General features: G+C 39.5%; 1 protein-coding gene across 6 annotated transcripts in view; it reads right to left on the bottom strand.

Annotated features, from left to right (window-relative positions):
- Nucleotides 1-24502, bottom strand: part of UBR2 (ubiquitin protein ligase E3 component n-recognin 2) — a 127394-nt gene that overhangs the window by 3455 nt on the left and 99437 nt on the right. For 2 of the 6 annotated variants that reach the window (XM_045498234.1, XM_045498233.1), the window contains exons 31-46: nucleotides 23324-23417; nucleotides 22497-22658; nucleotides 20961-21064; nucleotides 19734-19812; nucleotides 16641-16789; nucleotides 16213-16268; nucleotides 14066-14162; nucleotides 13745-13812; nucleotides 12137-12272; nucleotides 11545-11635; nucleotides 9359-9489; nucleotides 8207-8315; nucleotides 5771-5827; nucleotides 3218-3295; nucleotides 2165-2335; nucleotides 207-308 (exon numbers count right to left, since the gene is read on the bottom strand). In XM_045498234.1, the coding sequence (XP_045354190.1) occupies nucleotides 207-308; nucleotides 2165-2335; nucleotides 3218-3295; nucleotides 5771-5827; nucleotides 8207-8315; nucleotides 9359-9489; nucleotides 11545-11635; nucleotides 12137-12272; nucleotides 13745-13812; nucleotides 14066-14162; nucleotides 16213-16268; nucleotides 16641-16789; nucleotides 19734-19812; nucleotides 20961-21064; nucleotides 22497-22658; nucleotides 23324-23417 (1684 nt within the window). Of the gene's footprint in view, nucleotides 1-206; nucleotides 309-2164; nucleotides 2336-3217; nucleotides 3296-5770; nucleotides 5828-8206; nucleotides 8316-9358; nucleotides 9490-11544; nucleotides 11636-12136; nucleotides 12273-13744; nucleotides 13813-14065; nucleotides 14163-16212; nucleotides 16269-16640; nucleotides 16790-19733; nucleotides 19813-20960; nucleotides 21065-22496; nucleotides 22659-23323; nucleotides 23418-24502 lie in introns of those variants that run through there. The other 4 variants (XM_045498236.1, XM_045498235.1, XM_045498237.1 and 1 more) reach the window with 3 other exon arrangements.

Here is a 24502-nt window from a genome sequence, read left to right as displayed (position 1 = left end):
GAAATAATAAGGGCTGGGAAAGGTAATGGCGAGCGAGGCAGCCAGGGTGCCCTCCTTGGAAGAATCCACCTCCACCAGAACAGAAGGTCTACAGCCCCTGGGCTGTTGGCAGGCAGACCTCACTCAGGCCTACCACATTCACCAGGTACTGAAGGCTCTGGAGGCCCAGGGTCAGCCAACCCAGCCCCCCCAGCATAGGCCCTTACCTGAGTCCCTGGTCAGTCTCCCCATAGTCATCAAGGTAAGGAGGAGAATAAAAACAGCCTTTGGTTTTGCCAGCTAAAAATAGCACCTGACATTCCCGTACTCTGTAGAGAGACCGTTCACACATTCTAGATTAGTAACGGATGTCTGGATTCAGTTCCTAATGGACTCGAGTCTTATAAAAATAAACAACACTAGTGCTGGAAGAGAAGAAACAGCATTTATAGCAGAGACACTTAAAGTATCAACACATCCACCCAAGTTTTAAAAGTAATTAAACTGATTATATTGTAACCAGTAATGATTGCATTGTAAGGCAATACAGCAAGGGACATTTTGGGTTAGGAATCGCTGACTCATATAATACTAGCATTCAAAAAATTAAGTGTGAGAAAGATCATTAACTTCTAAGCATAAAATAGTGACTGATATTTTAACAGCTATTATGAAGAAACTGTTCACTGAAAAAATGTACAAAAACATTCTGAATTAGGTTGACTTGAAACACAACGCAACACTGTACATGACCAAAAGAATTTTGAAATATGCCAGAGAAGAGAAAATGCTACTTTTATATTTCTCCTAAGGGCTATTTAAAAATGGATCTCCCCAACCCTTTGAGAGGTTTGCCTGACCTTTTTTGTGTATTAATAATTCGGCTCAATTCAACGTTTATTGAGAACCTGTCATGTGTAAGAAGTTGTCAGGTACCAGGGGACTAAGATACCTAAGATACAGATATAATCTATGCTCCAGGGGAGCTCAAACTCATGTCACTTCTCTCCTTCAAACCCTGAACTGGCTTCCATCTGACTCTGGCATGTCACCAGGACATAGCAGGCCCCACAATACTTCCCCTTGTGCACACTACTCCAGCGACACTAGCCTCATTGCTGTTTCCTGAACACAGCAGGCACATTTCCCAGTAATTTTGCAATTGCTATTCCTGCCTAGAGTTTTCTTCCTACTTCTTTCGGTGTTTATTCAAAAGTCACCTTCTCAGGGAACCTTCCCCGGTTCCCTAACTAAAATCCAACTCCTCGTCTGCCATCTCATATTTCTCTCCTTGCTTTACTTTTTGTCCTCTGAGTGTATCACTTTCTAAATTCGTATCAGCCTTGTTTATTTTCTATCTCCCACACTAGAAAATGAGCTCCACAAAGGCAGAGATTTTGTCTGTCTTGCTGACTACTGCATTCTCAAAGCCCACTACACAGTAGTCACTAATAAGTATTGGCTGTATATCATCTAATGTATACAACCATCGTTGACCCCAGAACAACACGGTGGTTAGGGGTGCCAACCTCCCCGTGCAGTTGAATATCTGTGTATAAGCTCTGACTCCCCCAAAATTTAACTACTAATAGTTCATTGTTGACTGGAAGCTTTACCGATAACATAGACAATGATTAACACACATCTTGCATGTTTTATGTATTATATACTGTTTTCTTACAACAAAGCAAGCTAGAGAAAAGATGTTATCAGTTATGAAGAAACTCAGAAAGAAGATAAAATACATTTACAGTACTGTATTTACTGAAAAAAACTGACATGTAAGTGGACTTGCATACAGTTCCAAACCGTGTTGTTCAAGGGTCAACAGTACATACATCAGCCAGCGATATGTATGGATCCCAAGCCATAAGGAAACAAGGGAAGTAATTCTGATTGGATTTGGGCAGAAAATCAAGGACAGTTTCACATTAGAATGAGGCACAAAGAAATCAGAACTGAGTTGTCATGGAGGTGGGAAGGATGACCATGGAAGCAGCAGCAAAGAGACAGCATGAGCCAAATATGAGCTGTGACGAGAGGAGGCTCCCCTGTTCCTCGAATGAGTAAAACACAGGAGAACAGCAGTCTCAAAATTCTTTGCAACACAGTGGTTTCTTGTGCTGTCCCTCAACATTCATATACCACGGCAGATGCAAAGGAAAAAGCGCCCAGCGGGCCTCACCTGAGGAAGATGCCCACCCCAGAACCACAGGAGTAGGTGTGAGCGGTGCAGGCTCCCACGTCTTCCCCTTCCAGTTCCGTCTGACAGCAGTAGCTCTGGGAGCACAGCAGAGTTCCACACACAAGGCACAGAGTGGGGGCTCTGCTCTTATCACCACCTGATTTGGGGCACCTCCATGGGACAGAAAGCGCTCAAGTCATTGCTCTAACAAAGAGTGGTTAAAGAGCTGACGGTGGTAAAGCCATCCCGGAAAAATTTTGCAATATCAAGTAGAGCTAAAGAGGCCTATATTCTATGGCCCAGGCAAATTTATTTCTAAAATTGGGAATACCTCACGCAAAAACCATGGATGGGAAATAATCTATCAACAATTGGAGAAGCGGTAAGTAAAATCAATAGGAGAAAAAAACATGTAAATTCTGCTATCCTGTGATGAAATACTACACAAGAGGGAGAAGTGATGAATTATAAGTTATGTATGTCGAATGTATAAAAACTCTTATGAAGTTTGCTGAGTGACAAAAACTGTAGAGTATATACAGTAGAGTGCCATTTTAAAGCCTAGAACATGTGAAATAAATATATGCTGTTTGGGAATATAAACGTTTGCGGCTAACGTGTACATGCACAGGAAGGCTCAACACCTTGGTAGGACAGTAGATCTCTGTGAGGGGAGGAGGAAGCACCAGGGGAGAAATACACAAGGCAGCTTCAACCGTCTAGGTAACGTTCCATTTTTCATACTACGGATTATTATTTATACTGCTTCTATGTCAAACATTTAAAAACATTACCAAGGGCTCTTATTAAAGTGTAAATGGTTATTTAGATAACCCGTAGTGACAAATTTGTCCCCCACTGCCCCGTTTCTCGTATCTTATTCTGAAGCGTGCTGGAATGATGCTGTTACAAGTTGGGCAGGGTAAAACTCTAACCAACGTTATAATTCCCCTACCCAAACGAGGCTGAACAACAAAATCCCTTAAATTCTGTGTAGAGAAGTGAGTGCTTCCAATGGCAGGAAAGGCTCAACACTTGAATATCAGAACTTACGAGAAATTAGATGCTTGATTAATGAGGCTGCTGTAATCCTCTGGAAGGTCTATTAATTTGTTGGATTCTCTTGGATAGCTAAAACAAAACAAAACAAACCAACAAAAACACATAAAAAACAAGTTAGAAGTCCTATTATAACAATGATAGGTAACTCTTAGTTAAAAAAAAGAACACTGAATCTGGGTGACTGGGTGTTGCCACAGTGGCATGAGTGGTATGAGAAGCCATAGTCAGAAATTAAAACGGCACTCGGTTTTTTTGATGCAGTGTCTTTATTATTATTATCTTTTGTTTTTTTTAGGTAAGCTCTACACCCAACATGGGGTTTGAACTCACAACCCCGAGATCAAGAGTCCCATGCTCTCCCACTGAGCCAGCCAGGTGCCCCTAAAAAGGCCCTCTTAAATAACACAGGGCCCTAGGGTTTACATTTTTACTTGAAGAGCTCAGAATACATTATCGAGGTAGCAGACAGTACTTAGTACCTGCCCCATTAAAGTGAGAATGTGGGAGCTCTGAGAAGGAAGGGAAGACACTCCTCCCTGGGCTTCTAAGGAAACAGCACAGTAATGGAGAGCCCAACCATACAATTCAGGGTAAGACACAAAAGATATGCTTACTAAGGGTGATCTTGAGGCAGAAATGAGTTGGAGGAGAGAAGGCAGTAGAAAACACAGACTTTCTTTAGCGATACCCAGCCCTGTTGGTTCTGTGACAAGTTAATTCAGGTAAAAGATCCAAATCCAAGTGGTATGTGAGGACCTGCTCTCAGTGCTCACCTATACCCAGCACACACTGTGCGACATGGCCTGCCCCTTCTGTCCCTACCGCAGGGACAGACAGCCGGGAGGGAGTTACTGAGACAGATCTTACTCCAGAGTCACCTGGGGGAATTTTGGGGAGACACACATGTCAACTTTAGAGAAACTGGATTTGGTAGGTAGGAGCCTGGGTATTTTTATCTTAAGATTTAAAAATTTTTAAGTAATCTTTACACCTAATGTGGGGCTTGGACTCATGACCCCAAGATTAAGATCTCATGCTCTATCGACTGAGTCAGCCAGGCACCTCTAGGCCTGAGTAAAAAGTTCCCAAAGTTATTATGATGCATACTTCAAGTAGAGAACTACTGTCCCACATGACAGTAGGGTTGAACCATATGAAACTGGCGATATTCAACCATTTTTGACTTGTAACAGTCAGAATTCCACATGGCTCAACCTATTAAAATTAGGGTGCTATCACCTCTAGATTTGGGACAGGCTATTTATAAAATCAAAGAAATAGAACAGCCAATCTCCTCTGGCCTTCTGACTTTTATGGATGATGTATACAATAGGACCAAGGAGAGATTAACAGATGAAATACATCTGTCATCACCCAGGATAGCATACTTTACTATGGAATCAAAATAGAGCTAATGTCAAAAAGAAATGAAGGGGGTTAAAAAAAGTGAATGAAGAAAAAAAAAAGGCATGATTTGATAATCACTGAAGCTGAGTGACAGGAATGTGGAGCCTCATATTATTCTTCATACTTTTGGATAGTTTAAAATTTTCCATAATAAAAGGGAAAAACAAAGCTAACAAAAACTTGGAAAAGGAGCTACATTTTAATTTTTATCTTATTTACTTTAATATTTAGTTTTTGGGAGGGTGCAAGTGGGGGAAGAGCAGAGAGAGGGGGAAAGAGGATCCAAAGAGGCTCTGTGCCGACAGGCTGACAGGAGCAAGCCTGATGTGGGGCTCGAACTTGTGAACCGTGAAATGATGACTCAAGCTGAAGTTGGACACTCAACCAACTGAGCCACTCAGGTGCATCAGGACCTACATTTTTAAAAAAGCTAACATTCTAAAACACAGTAACTTTGCTATTTGTTTCTTCTGCCAAGAATAATGCACTATACTTATATTCATAATTCTGATTTTTTTTTTTTTTTTTTAATGAGAGGGAGAGAAAGCACGCATGGGAGCGGGGGAAAGGGGCAGAAGGGGAGAGAGACAGAGAGAGAGAGACAGACAGACAGAGAGAGAATCCTAAGCAGGCTTCATGCTCAGCACAGAGCCCAATCTCAACAACCCTGGGATCATGACTTGAGCTGAAATCAAGAGCTGGACACTCAACCGAATGAGCCACCCAGGCGCTCCTCATAAATCTGATTCTTTTATAAACTCTTGTTAGACTAAGAAGAAAAAAGTATGAAAGCAGGATGTTTTGCCTCCTGGAATCACTTTATAAAGGTCTGGGAGGTCAATTTTAAAGGAATGGCACACTTACAACCTGCTTGTTGCCTACCTCTCACCACCCAACCAAGTCTTTGATAATCTTCTTTTTTTTTTTTTTTTTGAGCGAGAGAGAGAGGGAGGGAGGGAGGGAGGGGCAAAGAGAGGAGAGAGAATCCCAAGCAGGCTCTGTGCTGAGAGCAAAGAGCCCGACGAGGGGCTCGAACTCACCAACTGTGAGATCATGTCCTGAGCCGAAATCAAGAGTTGGATGCTTAACTGACTGAGCCACCCAGGCGCCCCCAATCTTTGATAATCTTTAACTTACCTTATAGCATCTCTTTCACCTTCTAGATATCTTTTAACTTCAATGTGATGACACCAACTTCAAAGTAAATAGAAAAAAAAAAAACCACTTAACTTTTGAAGGGTTAGAACTAGAATTTTTTCCTCTCTAAATCCAGTAAGAGAAAAATAAACCTTCTTGCCTTAATATATCTACTGCATCAAAAGAAGCTTGGAGGAATACGTATTTTGCTTCAACTTCTAAAATCAGAAGAATATGACCTGTGATTTTCTTAAAGCCTAAGTATCACCCCACTAATTTGGGACACTCTGGAAAAACCAGTATGAATTAACGACAACCTTTTAGTATTTGGAGTTAGAATACTCCTATTAAATTCTTTTTAAATTATGGCAAAATATACATGACATAAAACTTACCATTTTAAACCATTTTTAAGTGTACAAGTCTATGGCATTAAGTACATTCACATTATTGGGCAACCATCACTACCATTCATCTCTAGAACTTTTTTTTTTTAATGTTTATTTACTTATTTAGAGAGAAACAAAGATAAGCAGAGAGAGAGAAAAACAGAGAATCCCAAGTAGGCTCCATGCTGTCAGCACAGAGTCTGGTGAGGGGTGTGAACTCATGAACTGTGACCTCAGCGGAAATTAAGAGTTGGATGCTTAATCGACTGAGCCACCCAGGAGCCTCATCTCCAGAACTTTTTCAACTTTCCCAAATGAAATTCTATATTTGTTATTTTATTTATTTTATTTTATTTTGTTTTGTTTTGATTTTATTTTTTAACATTTATTTATTTTTGAGGCAGAGAGAGACAGAGCATGAATGGGGGAGGGTCAGAGAGAGAGGGAGACACAGAATCTGAAACAGGCTCCAGGCTCTGAGCTGTCAGCACAGAGCCCGAAATGGGGCTCGAACTCACGGACCGTGAGATCATGACCTGAGCCGAAGTCGGACACTTAACTGACTGAGCCACCCAGGCATCTCGAAATTCTGTATTTGTTAAACACTAGCCTGTTCCTCCCTTCTTCCAGCCTCTGGCAGCTACCATTCTATTTTCTGTCTCTACGAATTTGACTACTGTAGATACCTCGTATAAGTGGAAACACACAGTATTTTTTCTTTTGTGACTGGCTTCTTTCACTTAGCATGTTTTTAAGATGAATTCATCCATGTTGTAGTAGGAGTCAGAATTTCCTTCCTTTTTAAGCTGAGTAATATTTCACTGTATGTAAACTACATATTATTTACCTACTCATCTGCTGTTGGACAATTAGGCTGCTCTACCTTTTGTCTCCCAAGAATAATGCTGCTCTGAACATGGTTGTACAAGTATCTACTTGAGTCTTTGTTTGAAATTCTTTTGCAATATATACCTAGAAGTTAAATTGTTGGATCATATGATAATTCTATGTTTAACTCTTTGATGAACTGCCATATTATTTTCCAGAGCAGCTGTGCTATTTTCTATTCCTATCAGCAATGCACATGGATTTCAATTTATTGACATCCTCACCAATCAACATGTGTTATTGTTGTCTGCCTTCTGATTATAGCCATCCTAATAGGTGTGAAGTAGTACCTCACTGTGGTTCTTTTTTGTGTTTCCATAATGACCAGTGCTGTTGAGCATGTTTTTGTGTGCTTAATTGGCCATTTGTGTCTCTTCTCTGGAGAACTCCTTTGCTTCTATTTAAATGGGTAGTTGCTTTGGAGCACCTGAGTGGCTCAGTCTGTTGAGTGTCCAACTCTTGATTTGGGCTCAGGTCATGGTCTCACAGTTTGTGGGTTCGAGCCCTGGGTCGGGCTCCATGCTGACAGTACGGAGCCTGCTTGGGACTCTCTCCCTTTCTCTCTGCCCCTCCCTGGCTCGTGCTCTCTCTCTCTCAAAATAAATAAATAAACATTAAAAAAATGGGTAGTTGCTTTTTTGTTGGGATGTAAGAACTCTGGCCATATATTCATACATTCTGAATACTAATCCTGTATCAGATATATGACTTGCCAATATTTCCCATTCTATGGGTAAAAGAGCCAAATTTTCATCTTAACTAACTTGACATGATTGACAAGTAACTTTCTCTAGACTTCAATTTTCTCAAATATAAAGTGAGGGTACTGGACTAGATAACCCTCAAGGTTTTTCAGTTCCAAAAATCTACACGACAGAATCCTTAACAAGTAAGTTAATATAAGGAAATAAACATTTCTACCACTACTCTCCTTCTAAACCAATCTGCTTATGCTGTTCACTAGCTTGGCAAAAACCTAACCACAAAGGTAAATTGTTAACTAAGAAGGCCTAATCATCATAGAATCATTATAGAATAAATCACACAGACTGATCGATCACACAGACTCACTATCTGAGAATTTTGTAATATGTGATAAATCTAAGTTTGTTTCCTTAGAACTATTCAATCTAATGGAAGAAGAGTGTGCAATCATTACCTTTCAATCAGTAATTTTGTTATCTCATTGTTTTCTTGAAAAAGGCAAATGAGGTTGTTTGGCAGGGAAAGGTAGTTACACAAATGTTCAAAATGGCTTGTTCCAGAAACTGCAAATGGAGAAGAAAAGAGTGATGCATATAACAACTAAGAGTAGATCCTGTAGGAGAGTAAACAAGAGCAGAGCTTAAAGGAAAAAAAAAAAAAAAAAAAGGGCACGATGAAAGAGTTTGAATTTACTAGATACATAACTGGTAGAAGTTCACAAGAGGGCACGTGGAAGGGGTCCACAGGAAATGACACAGCTGAGAGTGGAGCCAGACAACTCCCACGCCAAACTGGTCACCATTTCTTGGTAACTCAGTTTTGCCGTTTGCAAAATGGTGACCAGCATGATCTACCTCACTGGGGTTATGTGTGAGCATTAAGTGACAGTCATAACACACGGGTGCTCTGGAAAAGTAGAAAGCGGTGCAGAAACAGGAGATGATTTTATCATGAGAGATGGATTTAAGCACTGTCTTTAATCATCGCTGGAAATGATTAGGAAGTCTAGACTATTCAGTGGACGAAGCTGCTGGTCAACGGACTTTGAGAGGGCAGCCTTACGTGCGGCTCCCCAGGCCCTGCGCCAGGCACTATGAGGTACAAAGACCATAAACTTCAAGTCTGCCTTTGTACTACACTTTTGTGAAATGAATCAAAACAGAACATAGGAATCAACTGAAAATAGCAAATGAATTCCTACATTAAAATCACATATGCGTAATTAGGGGTATTCTGAACATTAATGCCACACATTTCAAGTCAAGAAACGTTTGACGTTGTGAGTTTTCCTCTTTTATTATCTGAAGAACCCAGGTTACAAGTAACATAAAATTGAACATTTTAACATCTGAAAGCCAAAAGAATGTATTGTACATGTAAATGTACAAAAATAGGACAAAATAATGTACAAAAATAGTACACTTACTGAGATCCAAATAAAATCAGACCTATACATAAATATGCATTTTTATTCTATAATGGTGCACATCACCACAGTCAATTAGCTACGTTCTAAGTTTTCATTTTGATAAGGCACCTTAATTATAAACTGCTGGAGTGAAAGGCTACATACCTTTCTCACACTTTGAAAGAAAGTAGAAATTACCTTGAATTTCAGGTGGGGAAGGAACTCCATTTAAGTAATGAAAAAACAAAGCAGAACACTTCAGGAATGGCATGATTCCATTTCTGACATTCCTCCACAGATGCCAGCCAGACGGTATTTCTCTCAAGGCACTAAAAAGAGAAAAATAATTGGGAAACCTAATGAGAAAAGGTCATTCTAGTTTTGGAACAGTATGAGAACAGGGACAACTGCTATTTGGCATCAGTGGAACAGAGGCTTAAAAAAGTGGGCAGCCCCATTACAGGATGTCTGGTATAAATAATGCTATAGCCTCCAATGCTGTTATTAAAATTTATAAAAGTAGGGGCGCCTGGGTGGCTCAGTTGGTTAAGCGTCCGACTCTTGATGTTCGTGAGATCGAGGCCTGCATTCGCTCCGTGCTGACAGTGAGAGCCTGCTTAGGATTCTGTCTCTTTCTCTCTGCCCCTTCCCTGCTTGTGCTCTCTCTCAAAATAAATAAACATTAAAATATTTTATATGAAAGTAATATAGCTATATAGACAGAATATCTGTGAAATAAAAAACTATCCACTATTCTAGAACCTTTTATCAACACTATTATTCTGGCAAACTATTTTCACACTCATTTATGTCTTATATAGCTCTAACTGTAACATATAAATTTTAAAATTAGCTTGTTTTTCAGAACATCATAAACCATAACTGTTTTTAGAATTGTAATATTGTGGAATACATAACCTACAGCAAATTATTCCTCTGCAAGCAAACACTGCAATTGCTTTAAATTCTTTGCTGATATAACAATATCAGAGTGTACATCTTTATGCCTATAGGTTTTTCTTCCTTTTTTTTTTGTTTATTTATTATTGAGAGACAGAGAGACACAGAGCATGAGCAGGGGAGGGGCAGAGAGAGGGGGAGACACAGAATCTGAAGCAGGCTCCAGGCTCTCAGGTGTCAGCACAGAGCCCAACAAGGGGCTCGAACCCACGAACCGTGAGATCATGACCTGAGCTGAAATCGGTCACTTAACCAACTGAGCCACCCAGGTGCCCCGCCTGTAGGTTTTTCTATATGTTGAATTATTAGCATTATTCTAATACATTATTAGCATGTATTCTCAGAAATGGGATAACTCAGTCCAAGAATAAACATCAGGGTCCTTGGCATACATTTTTTTTAATGTTTATTTTATTTTTCAGAGAGAGAGAGTGAGCGCACGCACACATATGCAAGCAAGGGAGGGGCAGAGAGAGGGGGACAGAGGATCTGAAGCGGGCTCTGTGCTGACAGTAGTGAGCCTGATGTGGAGCTCAAGCTCACAAACCATGAGACTATGACCTGTTTAACAGACACTGTTAAAAAGCTAAGGAAACTGCTGTAACAAATCACAATGACTCCAACAATACGTGGATTTCTAATAATTCCCTTGCACTCTGGCCAGTCCTACATATTACTTTAAAAGTATCTGGGGTGCCTGGGTGGCTCACTCGGTTAAGCGTCCAACTTCGGCTCAGGTCATGATCTCGCGGTGAGTTCAAGCCCTGCGTCAGGCTCTGTGCTGACAGCTGGGAGCCTGGAGCCTCCTTCAGGTTCTGTGTCTCCCTCTCTCTGCACCTCCCCTGCTCGCTTCGTCTCTCTCAACAATAAACATTTAAAAAAATAAAATAAAATTCCTAACAAGACAACATATACTTTAGAATAGTACTTTGCGAGATCCTCTGAGCAAAAAAGGTTCCGTGACCAAATACATGTGGGAAGCTCTGCATGTTACTCCTTTCTCAGTGACTTCCAATCACGTTAGTATATTAAAATTTCTTGGGGTGCCTGGATGGCTCAGTCGGTTAAGCATCTGACTTCAGCTCAGGTCACGATCTCATGGTTCGTGGGTTCGAGCCCTGCATTGGGCTCTGTGCTGACAGCCCAGAGCCTGAAGCCTGCTTCGGATTCTGTGCCTCTCTCTCTCTCTCTCTCTCTCTCTCTCTGCCCCTCCCCGGCTCGCACTCTCTCTCAAAAATAAACATTAAAAAAAAAAAAAAGTTAAAAAAAAAAATTTTAGAAGTCCTGGGGATCACTTCCTCATCTTCTCTTTTAAACATGTCAACAGGCAGCAATTTCCCTTTTTTTAACAAATGAATTCCGTTTTCATGCTATCACCTATTCATATTTGGGGAACTGTTATCATGTAAGGATTATGACCTCACCTTCCTGTGCACTGGTGAAGTGTTTTATACAAAGCAAGAACTGCTGATTCTTCTTCACCGGCAGGATTTTCTTGTTCCATGCCATTCTCTTCTGAAACATACGGAAATATCAGTACTCCATATCTGCTTATTAAATGGATGAATGACCGCATTATTTCAGCACTCACATGCACTTAACACATACATGAAAATCCGTGCACAAAATACAAAGAACTTTAACCCCTCGGGTGTGAGCAGCGTCACTCTCCGTCCTAACGAGGAGCCAGTAGGCTTTAGGAGAGGAAGCCGATGTACTTCAGCGTGCCAGGCAGCAGGCTGTGAGTAAAATCAGCTAAACAATTCTGTGGCACTCAACTATTAGCTAAACTTATGAAATAAAGAGTAAGTGAGAACAGTCACATTGCTAGGGGATTTTAATAGGAGAAAGGAATTTGTTTGAAAACTTTCCCCATGAGGGTGAACAGCAAAAAGAAGTAGCCTAATTATAACCTACGCATCATTCTCACCTAGGCACCTCTTCCTCTTCTTTTTTTTGTTTAATCGAGAAAACTCAAGTACTTCCTCCTTCAAGAGTCTGACAAAGAGGAGTTACCTGTACACGAGGTAAGTAAGATCTGTACGATGTGTGCCATAGTGACCAGATGGAAAATGTGAAGGTCTCCAGTGCCAAGGCCGATCCCAGAAAAATCCTGACACTGCAACGCGGGGAAAGCGAGCACCAAGCCCACCTAGATACCAGATGCCGATGGTCAGACAGGTCACCTTTCCTTCCACGGCTGAAGACATTTCCAGTTTCTTAACATGATCCCCTTCAGAGCTCAGCCCCCTGCCCCCCCACCCCCCCCCCCCGGCAGAAATCATTGTTCTTTTTTTTTTTTTTAAATTTGTTTTTCAATGTTTATTTATTTTTGAGACAGAGAGAGACAGAGCATGAACGGGGGAGGGGCAGAGAGAGAGGGAGACACAGAATCGGAAACAGGCTCCAGGCTCTGAGCCATCAGCCCAGAGCCCGATGCGGGGCTCGAACTCACGGACCGCGAGATCGTGACCTGGCTGAAGTCGGACGCTTAACCGACTGCGCCACCCAGGCGCCCCCAGAAATCGTTGTTCTTAAACGGTACACATCTTAGAAATTCCACTGGGACTGGCGAAATGAAATGACATACAGACTAATGGGCTCTTCACAAGCACCATCATTTCACAGGCCCAGTGATTCCCTAATACCGACCTTATTAGTAGTAATAAAGGTAACACTTGAAATCTTTCCAGGGAGTAAGTAGTGGGAAAAAACACGGATTTGAGATATATAAAAATCTAGATATGAATCCCAGCTCTTTTTATGAGCTTTTTAGATAACACCTTGAGCCTCAGTTTCCCTGCAGGTAAACCAGAGATAATATATATATGTTTTTAATACCACAGCAGTAAGGATATAAGGGCTAACTGAGAACGGTCAGGTACAGTAGATGCCAGTTCTCTCGTCAGCCTCCTGCTGCCTAGACGAGTGGTGCTAGTGGTGGTGGTCTTCACAGGAGCAATGGAAACAGTAACAATGGCTAACATTTACTAGGGACACCTTGCTCTAGGCTCTTCACATTGCTCCTTCCATTGAGTTCGGACGCAATCATATGAGATAGGTACTAACCAACTTAAAGGTTCAGAATCTGATGCCCCAAAAGGTTAAGGGGACAGCACGTGGGGTTGCTATGTGTGGGGGTGCAAGTAAGTGTCCCATGTAAGGGGACCCCCAGTTGAGGTGGGGCTGAAAGTGAGCCACCCACTGCTTGGCCAATGGTGTGCCTCGGTACTAGACTGCACCTGCTCAGAAGAAATAGCTCTCCTTAAATCACAAAAAAGGGCTGTCTGTTGCTAAGTAACATGACCACAGGATTCATCTGCCCCAAAACACTGTATGGGTCAGCAGCAACCTGACCTTACATTACTAGTGTTACTTCTATTTCTTTATAGGTTAAAAACATAACGAGGTCAAATTACTGACCTCAGTTACAAAGCAAAATAAGAGAGGTCAAGCCTCTCAACTACATTCCTTAACATTTTCTTTTGGAAAAGAATTATACTCAGAAGTAGTAAGAATGACAGATGACAACTTCTCCTGTCTGCCTTTACACTACTCACCAAATCTAAGATATAATTATATAGTAAGATAAAGAACTTCAAACACAAGTCACAAGATACCCACCAACAAATGAAACATGTCGATATCTAATATGCATGGAAGGTCTCCATGGCTGTCATCTGGCACCAATGCTAAATGGTTAAAGAAAAATACATTAGCACACCTCATATGCCAACATAAGCATTACATTATTTTTAAAATGCATATACCCTAGTTTATATTCACCTCTTTATAAGATATATATGAACTTATAAGCTAGAACTTGTACATAAGGCAAACAGTATTACCAAAATATTTTTCATAATGGAGAAAGTTGCACCACCAAAAATGAAATCACAGATGAGAAATTACTGTAACATATATGGTACACATGTTAATACTCACATGCAAAAAGTTTACAAAAGTGTCTCTGAACCACTGAAAGTGATGCCACTGTCCAATGTGCTGCAGCAAACCTTGTTAGTGACCTAAGACAGTCATCCTGAAATAAAGAGATAGATGCAATTAACAAAGAAGCCAGCATATGAAGGACGTTTGACCCCTCGAACAACGTGGGGATTGGGGGAGTTGAACCACGCTCCCCCCATAGTTGAAAACCTGCATATAACTTGTCACTGTCCCAAAACTTAACAACTAATAGCCTACTGTTGACTAGAAGCCTTACTGATAACATAAACAGTTGATTAACACATTTCTGTATGTATTATATACACATTTTGTATGTGTTTATATGTATATATATATATATATATATATATATATATATATATATATATACACACTGTATATGTATGTGTATACGTATGTATGTATGTTAAAAAACCATATATAAGTGAACCTGTTCAGTTCAAACCCATGTTGTCAAGGGTCAACTATAATTCTCTCCTTTCAGGAATCCTAGTTCAAAGCACAGCTAGTCAAAGCAAAGCTGGATTCACATGAGATCTCTCTAAGATCGTTCTAGCTGGTATGGCACAGAATCCGTGACATCCGTAATGACCTGTCTCTAACATGGAATGAATGGAATGGGGAATATCTAATTGTATGCAGAATAAACCAAAGCTACCTCCTTACAACCAAGCTGCTGGTTCTCTATGGAAAAGGATACATGCATCAAAACAAATAGTAAACGACAAAGACTCTCAAGAATGTGATGCAGTATTTCTTTATATTTATTCTAAAGAGAGGCTGTAAAATGTGGGAAATCCTCTAAATACTGGGAAAACTATGGGCAAGAAGATGAATGTAACAAATCAAGGTGTCTGCAACCATCAAAAACTGTTAGGGGGACTAGGCAGCAGCAATGAGAAAATTCTTGATGTGAAGTGCAGGATATAGCTGGAACAAAATTAATCAAGTTTAGACACACTAATGAAAAAGACAAGTGGTGTGTTGATAGTTTTTTTCCTGCTTCATTCTCTATTTTCCAATTTTTTTGTAATGTTGTTTGGTTCAACAGGTATTGAGGACCTGTTATGCATTAGTCTTGGTTTTGAGGATCTTAAAATGAAAACTCACCCCACTCCTCCTGCACTCAAGGAGCTACAGCCCTGGCTGGAGGGGGAGGAATGTGTGTGTGTGGGGGACTAGAGAGGAAGGGGAAGGAAAGGGGGAAGAGACAACTGAAGGAGGCAGTACCACAGAAGAGGGATGTCCCACTCACAGAGCATGGCTCTGAGGTTTCCCAGGGAAGCCAAAGCTTGAAGAGCCATCATAAAGAGGAGTCTGCTGAGGGCACTGTAGCAGAGGTGAAGACTCTCCAGAGTCTCTCCAGAGACTCTAATTTAATTGACCCATGTAGAGCCTAGGCATGTTTTAATCTCCCCAGGTGGACTACATGAATAAATTGATATGATTTTGTTCTTAAGGGCAGTTTTATGATTTTAAACTTGAATAGCCGGCAGTGATACTAACTACACAGTAAAAATTAGCAAGCTTTGTATATTCCTTCCTCACCTTTCTCAGCATTAACTATACTGTCTTGACATTAATCTGTACTTATTTACATGTTGCTCATAAAAGGCAGTCAAGTGTGGTAGAGGGTGTGTTCTGTTTTATATTTCTAATTACAGCATTAAAAATTCAAGAACTAGAATGGTTTTTAGTTTTTTCCCACTTTTCATGTATTTAACTAAGATCTCTGGATGAAAAGAGCTCAACTCTGTTTAAAAGAAAATCATAAAGAATTCTCGTATCATTATAAAAAAATGGGTTTTAAGAGACTCTTAAAAACTGAGAACAAACTGAGGGTTGATGGGGCGTGGGGGGGGTGGGTGATGGGTATTGAGGAGGGCACCTTTTGGGATGAGCACTGAGTGTTGTATGGAAACCAATTTGACAATAAACTTCATATATTGAAAATAAAATAAAATAAAATAAACGTACTAAAAAAAAAATTTAAAAATGAGTTTTACTATGAAAGAAGTGAACCTATCCTTAAACAACCAGTTCAAGTTCTTCAGATTACAGACAAGCAGAACCACTGAATTCCCACTCCACCACTCTGTGCACTGAATAAACCAACAACTCACCAGTCTGCAAGGCAAAGGACCAAATAATGGTTTATCTTCATCACTTAAAATTCTTTCTGCGGATTAAAAATGGTTAAGATGATAAATCTGATGTTAGGCATGTTTGAAAGCACGATATTGTCAGGTTGTGAAATCTTTAAGTCGTTTCACAAGAATTAACTCTGGATGAAAAAGTAAAAATGAAAACACAACCCCTCAACCAACAAGAAGCTATAACCACCACCAAAATGAGTTCTCTGTTGCTGTGCTTAATTTATAAACTATCAGTCTAATGGTTTGTCAGTATACACTGCCTGCTTCGAAATCTTTATGCCGTTTCTTCATGCTGTTGCCACTTTAAACACCTCATTTAAATACAGGCTCTTACACATAATGCATCTTAGCATACACTTGTGATTTACAGCAAGACACAACTATAAATCTCTTACCTATGCTTTGGATGGTGTATGCACAACTACCCCAACACATTATGGGCACACGGGGATCCTCCTCATTGGGATGAACTTTCAGTCCCACCTTGTAAGTAGCAGTTCCAAATGTTGTTAGCATTTCTTTTATGCTCTCAGAATACGGGTTCCTGCAGTGAACATGTATATAATTAGCTCAAAATAATGTGCTCACATTAATTAAATGGTTTACTTTTTATTTTGTTTTAATGTTTATTTTTGAGACACAGAGAGAGAGAGAGAGAGAGACAGGGTGCTAGCAGGGGGAGGGGCAGAGAGAGAGGGAGACACAGAATCTGAAGTAGGCTCCAGGCTCTGAGCTATCAGCATGTTAAAAGCATGACACAGGGCTCGAACCCACGAACCATGAGATCATGACCTGAGACAGATGCTTAACTGACTGAGCCACCCAGACACCCCTCAAATGGTTTAGTTTCTTAACAGCCATTTGCTATGTTGGAATTGAACCACTTAAACTATTTAGAAATAGTGTGTGCAAAGCAGGAATTAAAGACATGCAAACTATCCCTGTGTGAGAGGAGTTATACTTTATTGTGGTTGGCAGGGGTGAGGCCCAGGGCTGAAAACAAGGTATTTGGTGAAAGTCTACATACTGAATCTTAAAAAAGGACCCTTGACCTCTTTCTCCATCATAAGCACATTGGCAATGCATACCCACTGCCATAGATTTTAGTTTCTCCAGTGAAGAATCCTCAGGGGGAAGCCGTTTTACACATTGGCATTTGGGGATCCCACACAAAAGACTGGTGGGGCCTGATCATTTCACTGTGAAGTTTACAGGTCAGCAAATTTCAACCTGCCCACCAGGTATCCAATGAGCTTTTCAGTGACTTATTCTTGAATAGTCACCCGAGGACCAGTAAACATTTAAGGAAAGAATCAAAGACCAAAGATATAAACCAAAACAAACCGGTAGAAAAAAAAGAATGCACAGATAACAAAGACAGTATAGAAACCAGCAAACTTGCAAGATAAATTTCTTAGAGGATCAGTCCAAGAGGGCCAACAGAGAGCTAACAGCAGGACTATCTCAAAGAACAGAAAAACCAAAAGGAGAAAATTGTCTAAGAAATATAGAACAATTCTCGTAACTGAAGGATATGTATCTTCAGAGTCTACTGAAAATGAAGCAAAATGAGTGAAAAAAAGATTCATATACCAAGGAACATCAAGAAAAATTTTAGAGCGCTGGGAATTAAAGGGAAGATCCCAACAGTTTCCAGAAGTAATAGTTACAAAGGAACAGGAATCAGAATAATGTTAATTTCTCGACAGATAGCTAGAATTTAGAAAACAATGCCTTCAAAATCTAGATGAAAAATTACTTCTAACCTACAATTCTATACCCTAGCCATAAACTAAGCATCTGGATAAGTAAGTGTATTTTCAGACATGAAAATTTAATACCCACTGCTGGAGAGTGCACCTATGCAAAACAAGGGAGTAAATTAAGAGGGGCATGGCCAGGGGAAGTCTCAGGGTGACAGCTGTGCCTCGTCCTGATCAGTGCAGGCAGACAGAGGCTCTGGGAAGGGGGGGGGGGGTAGGCTGGGGGGAGGAAGTTCTAGGATAGAAGATCATCTGATGCACCTGAGCAGTTACAAAAGCTACTGCTAGACATTTGACAGATCTATTACACTATGGGTGGGGGGCAGGGGTGGGAAGTAATACACACATAGAAAACCAAGTACATGAAAAAAATAAGGTGATCATTAACCACCAGAAAGAGACAATTATATAAAAGAAAGGAAATAAAATAACAACACGTATCTTCTACCAGTAGAAATAATTATAATGTAAAACCGCCAACTGATTTAACTAAAAATTATGAAATAACTCTACTTGGACACCGGTGAAGAGCAGTAGACAGGGCAGAGGTAAGAGATGAATTCTAAATTGCCAGGCAACAGAAAGAAAACTGCTTAAAAATGATCAATCAAGAGTCAGTCAACTACGCATTTTAACTAGATATATGGAAGTAAATGGTGGAAGAAACAAACAAATCATAGGACTGGCGATGGGGGTGAGGGTAGGGGAAGTAGGAGGCAAAGAAATAATGTTTTCTCTATTTAAGCTTTTTAGTACTGTTTTTTTTTCTTCAAGTTTACGTGTCTTTATTATATGTTTATTCAAAGCTAAACTAGTTGTCTTAAGTTTTATTTTTTAAAATTTTTTATATAATTTATTGTCAAATTGGTTTCCATACAACACCCAGCGCTCATCCCAACAGGTGCCCTCCTCAATGCCCATCACCCACTTTCCCCTTCCCCGCCCATCAACCCTCAGAGTTTGTTCTCAGTATTTAAGTCTCTTCTGGTTTGCCTCCCTCCCTCTCGGTAACTTCCCTCCCCTTTCCCCTCCCCCATGGTCTTCTGTTAAGTTTCTCAGGATCCACATATGAGTGAAAACATATGGTATCTGTCTTCCTCTGCCTGACTTATTTCACTTAGCATAACACTCTCCAGTTCCACCCACGTTGCTACAAATGGCCAGTTCTCATTCTTTCTCATTGCCAAGTAGTATTTCATTGTGTATATAAACGACATCTTCTTTACCCATTAGTCAGTTAGTGAGCATTTAGGCTCTTTCCATAATTTGGCTACTGTTGAAAGTGCTGCTATAAACATTGGGGTACAAGTAGTGCCTCTATGCATCAAAACTCCTGCAGTACTGTTTTTCTTGAATTACTATGCCAGGGACAGCATCCAGGTGGCTTTACATGTATTATGTCACAACACTTATGAGATAGATATTAGTACTTGTACTTTACAGATGAGGAAACTGAGGTACACAGAAGTCAAGCAATTTGAGAAAAGTCACCCAGCTTGTAAGTAGTGCTGCTGGGAGTTGAATCAAGCAGTCTAGCTCTAGAATTTACACTTTACTGGTTTCTATCAATAAACTCGCAATAAATATCATGTAATGCTTAAACCTCAGATTTCAAGACCAATGTCCCATAATATTTTGCTCCCTAGCTTGACAAATCATATTCTAACCACTATATTTTTCACTTCAAGTGGAACAAATTTAAAAGAAATAAAATAATATACTCACTTAGGATGAAAATCAGGCCTAAACCCTTCAGGAAGCTGTAATTCATCTAGATTTTCTGAATTCTTTGAAGAAGCAGTATCTAGACAGAAATAAGCATTTTACATTATTATTCATCAGTCTACAGCATTTCTATAGATGTCATTCATAAATTTTATTCTGAATATAGGTCAAAGAAATTTAAAAAATGACAGGAAAAATTTCCATTAAAAAAGACTGGCACGAGATACATTCAGAGCATGAGAAATACTATTGTTGATTAACCAAGGCACCTTCTGTGATCAACTACACTTTTCCTAATATTATAGCCACCAGAATACAGCTAGGGAAGGTAAGGAGAGTATGTTGTTTTGTTTCTATAAAAACCAATGCTATAAATTCTGCTCAGATGGCTTTCGCACAGGTCGTTAAGTGCATTACATGTTTATGAAACTTGGGAGGTCTTTGGTAATGCCAACAATAAAGTGAGTCAGTCCACCAAGAACCACAGCTGGCTCTGCAATACTCAGTTACATTCCCCACCCCCAGAAGCTCTTCAATAAAATGGGGGAAGAAGTGAAAAGTATTTATGTTGAATGTCCGACTCTTGATGTAAGCTCAGGTCATGATCCCCTGGGGTCATGGGATCGAGTCCTGCTTTGGGATCTGCACTAAGCACGGAGCTTGCTTAAGATTCTCATACACACGCTCTCTCTCTCCCTCTGCCCCTCAATTCTGCTCATGTGCTCTCACTCTAAAAAAAAGGGAGGGGGAATAAGTCAAATTTTAAGATGAGAAGTTTCACTTTTAAAATATTCTTAAATAGGGGTGCCTAGCTGGCTCAGCTGGTAGGCCATGAGACTCTTGATCTCAGGGTCATGAGTTCAAGCCCCATGTTGGGCATGGAGTCTACTTAAAATAAAATATTCTTTTTTTTTTTTTTTTGGTAAGCTATCTCAATGTTTATTTTTGAGAGAGAGAGAGAAAGAGAGAGAGACAGAGCATGAGCGGGGTAGGATCAGAGAGAGAGGGAGACACAGAATCCGAAGAAGGCTCTAGGCACAGAGCCCGACATGGGGCTCAAACTCACAACCTGCGAGATCATGACCTGAGCTGAAGTCGGACGCTTAACCAACTGAGCCACCCAGGTTCCCCCAAAATGAAATATTCTTAAATAGTTTCTTCTGAAACTACATTTTCCAATAATCTCAGACTTTAGGGGAAAAATGAAAGCAAGTTATCAGAACTTACTAGGAGTACTTTCTTCTTTCCTAAGAACCTGTAATGCTTTTATTTGCTGAGATATTGTTCTAATCCACTGAGTCAGTTTTGGTTGGTCTGAAATATTTAACCTGCTAGAAAAGATTATACAGACTGTTTAGTATCCTGTTGCTGTTGCTTAGTTTATGACACAAAAAGATTCTTTAAATGATCATGGACCTAATAATTTAAACACACTTCAAATACAAAAAAAAAAAAAAGCTAGGGGGAAATTTGTTGCCTTAAAAAAATAAGAATAGTTACCTGCCAATGGAAATGAAAATGTATTATCTGTCACTATGATGCTAATAACACTATTTGTCAAAAATTTCTTTTTTCACGATACTGGAATTTGCTAATATTTCTTAAACAGCACAATTACAGTACCACCACTAGTATTTACTGAACAAGCATTTTATAGTATTAGAATTAATCCTCACAATAATCTTATGAAACAGGTTACATTATTTTCCCTACTTTACAGATGAGGAAATTGAGGTTGAGAGCTATGAAACTTGACTAAGGCCACACAGAGGACAGATCTGGCATTCAAACCCAGGTATATCAGACTCCAAAAAAGCCTGTGTTCTTCATGACTACGTTGTAATTGACCTTCATGGGATGGGTAAAACACAACAAAGGTAATTTTTTTCTTTTTATGTGCATTAATCTAATAATGATTAATTTTTTAGTTCAAAGGCAGATTAGGTCACCATGATATTCTGTTATGATTAAAAAGTAGGAGCTTACACTCAAATCTAATAGCATTTTAAGAAGATTTTGTGCTAGCATAAACTAAGACACCATAGTTTGAATTCCTAAAATTGAAAAGAACTTTATTTTGAATTGAATCCATATAGCACAGAAATTAACAGTTGATTCATATTCACAAAACTTGAATCAGTATTTGTGCATGTAAGGTAGACAGCACAATTCTAAACTGGTAAATAAAAACCAGATTTGAATAGCAGACGGTATTGAATTCACATCTGAAATGACAATGCCCAACGCTTCTATTAACTAGAAGAACCCTAGAGATTATGAAATAACAAAAATGTTCCATTTTAAAACATTGGTAGATTTGCATTTATCGGACCAACTCCTCAGGGTGTACTGTCAGCCAAAAGATTGTAAAAAATTATATTTAACTGTTAGAGTAGTCAATAAAGTCAATTTGAGCAGTTCCTCTATTGCCTATCAATTTCCTGGGCATCTCTTGCAAAGTATGAGGAAAATATTTAAAGTAGGCTCCTAGAAACAAAGGAGACAGTTTTCATAAACACACAGGAATTTTATACCTTCTATAATGTACATGGATGACCAAGAAACAAAATGTTGGCCCATTTCTTCCTAAAAACCAAAATATTATTTCATCGGTCTACCAGAAGAAATGACTAAATAAAAAAGTATCTGGACAACATTATGCAATTACCTAGAGTGATTTTTCCCCCACCCTGGTTTAATTATCTCATTATCTTCAAAGGAAACTACTGCTTAAATACAAAGGTTTTATGAGCCCAAACTTACCTGTTAAAAATATTTCTCGGAGGAAGCAGCAGAGGAATAACAGTATTACTCAAACACTCACAAAGGGGACAGAGGAATTCTCCGTTTTCTACATCATAGCTTGTATGTAAGCGTAATCTCTGTTGCCTTCGCTGTTCTTTAGCTTGAACGGAATCAAAATACCTTTACAATTAGAGAACATGAGGTATCAAAAACAACGGTAATTCTTTTCAATGAGAGCCACAAGCTTCAACGTTTTAACTAATTTGTTTCCACAATACAAGAATTTACATCTTCAAATTTCTTGGTCCCTGTGCTGTCTTGTCACTTCCCCAGGGCTGGTGGCTACTTGTTAGAGGAAGTACATGATAATTCAATGAGCACAGTGCCAGAATAATCATACTGATTTGCTGGTTTTGCAGAAGCATAGAAAGTACCAAAGTAGAGCAAATTCAAGGTGATCCCATCTTAGTTCGGGGAGCCACGACAATCTCAGGAAGTAACAAGGCAAGTTACTAACACCTTTAGAATCAAGAGTGCACACCCTGGGAAGACACTACTCATCTAGGGTTTATGCCACCGTAAAAATCTTGTTCTTCATCCAGTTTGTTAGGTCACACAGATCCCCATATTAAAAGATACAGCTGATATACTATGAAGCTTCTAAGTCACTCCTTTAACACGTATGACAAAGCAACTCAGTTTTGTTATCAGGCAGTGATACAGTTTTTCCTTTACCATCTTTAGTTCTTTCTCCCTTTCTCTAGAATGAAATTTCCTTTATTTAAAAAGTTAATTTCGAGCCTTCGGATAAGCTTCTCTTGACTAATATTAAGAATATAAATTACCTTTGCCAACAATGGGCATGCATAATGTGCCCACAGCTACCAGTGTGTGTTCCGCAAGACAGATCAGGGTGCATGAATAATGGATCATATTTTTCTGCATTACAAAACAAACAAACAAAAAACAAAACAAAACAAAACAAACCAAGCATTTAATCTTCCTATAACAAATGTACAGCTTTAAATTGTGAAATCCTTGATATGGGGTCGCATACTTGAAATGGAATGCTAGTTTATTCCTTTGAGATACTAGTAATTTATGCAAGACCCTGGATTATTGAGAAAGCAAGACTCTAATTTTCATCATCCTGAGCAAATTAAACATCCCTGAATTGTTAACTGAAACTGGAGTTCTGTATTATGTACATCCAATCTTCTGAATATTCCACGCTTTCAGGGCACTGAGAGACTCCCATTCCCTCCAAAAGCCCTGAGCTGGTAAGAGGAATATTCTTCACTGGGCTGCCTTTAATACTTTAGGACACCTGGGTCACAGTAAAGGTGTTGTGGCAGCAATGAGGCGCCCCCTAGGGGAGAGTCCGCCTAAATACACTAATGCAAAGGAGAGTCACAAAGGAGAGCCAAAGGGGGAGCAAAATGTCCAGGACAGCAGCCCAGATGGGAAAGAGAGTAATTCAGATAGAGCCTTCCATTCTGGTGCTAATTTTTTATATTCAAAGGAGATGAAAACATGAATATAAACATAATATGGGTGCCTGGCTGCTTTTGGAATTTTTGGAGTTCTCTATGTAAATTAGTAATCTTAGAAATTCCACAACATTCTACAAACGATTACTCAAGTTTCAGTTTGGCTTATATACCAGAACAGTGCAAATGTCACAGCATAAATACAATCTTTTCTGATATAAACTGTGAAAGCATTTGGAAAACCTGCTTATAGACAGCCCAAGTTTTTTCTTCACAAAATAACTAATTAAATAAAATTGATAATTTTATCTTTGGCCTAGAATGAAATTTATAAACCGCTTAGTTGAAATGATCATTTTTTTTTTTTTTTTTGAAATGATCATTTTTTAAGATGAAGCAGATCAGTCTTTCTCAACTAGGTGCTTGAGATCCACACTGTGAAGACTTTCCTTATGGAGAAAAGGCTATCCTATAAGTGGGCTTTCAATTCTACAATGTAAAAGGCACTTGCTAAATAAGTGTTTTGCAAATTCC

The sequence above is a fragment of the Leopardus geoffroyi genome, chromosome B2 (genome assembly GCF_018350155.1).
Source record: "Leopardus geoffroyi isolate Oge1 chromosome B2, O.geoffroyi_Oge1_pat1.0, whole genome shotgun sequence".
NCBI lineage: Eukaryota > Metazoa > Chordata > Mammalia > Carnivora > Felidae > Leopardus > Leopardus geoffroyi.
Note: the sequence above shows the minus strand (reverse complement) of the source record. Positions and strands in the feature narration are given on the sequence as shown.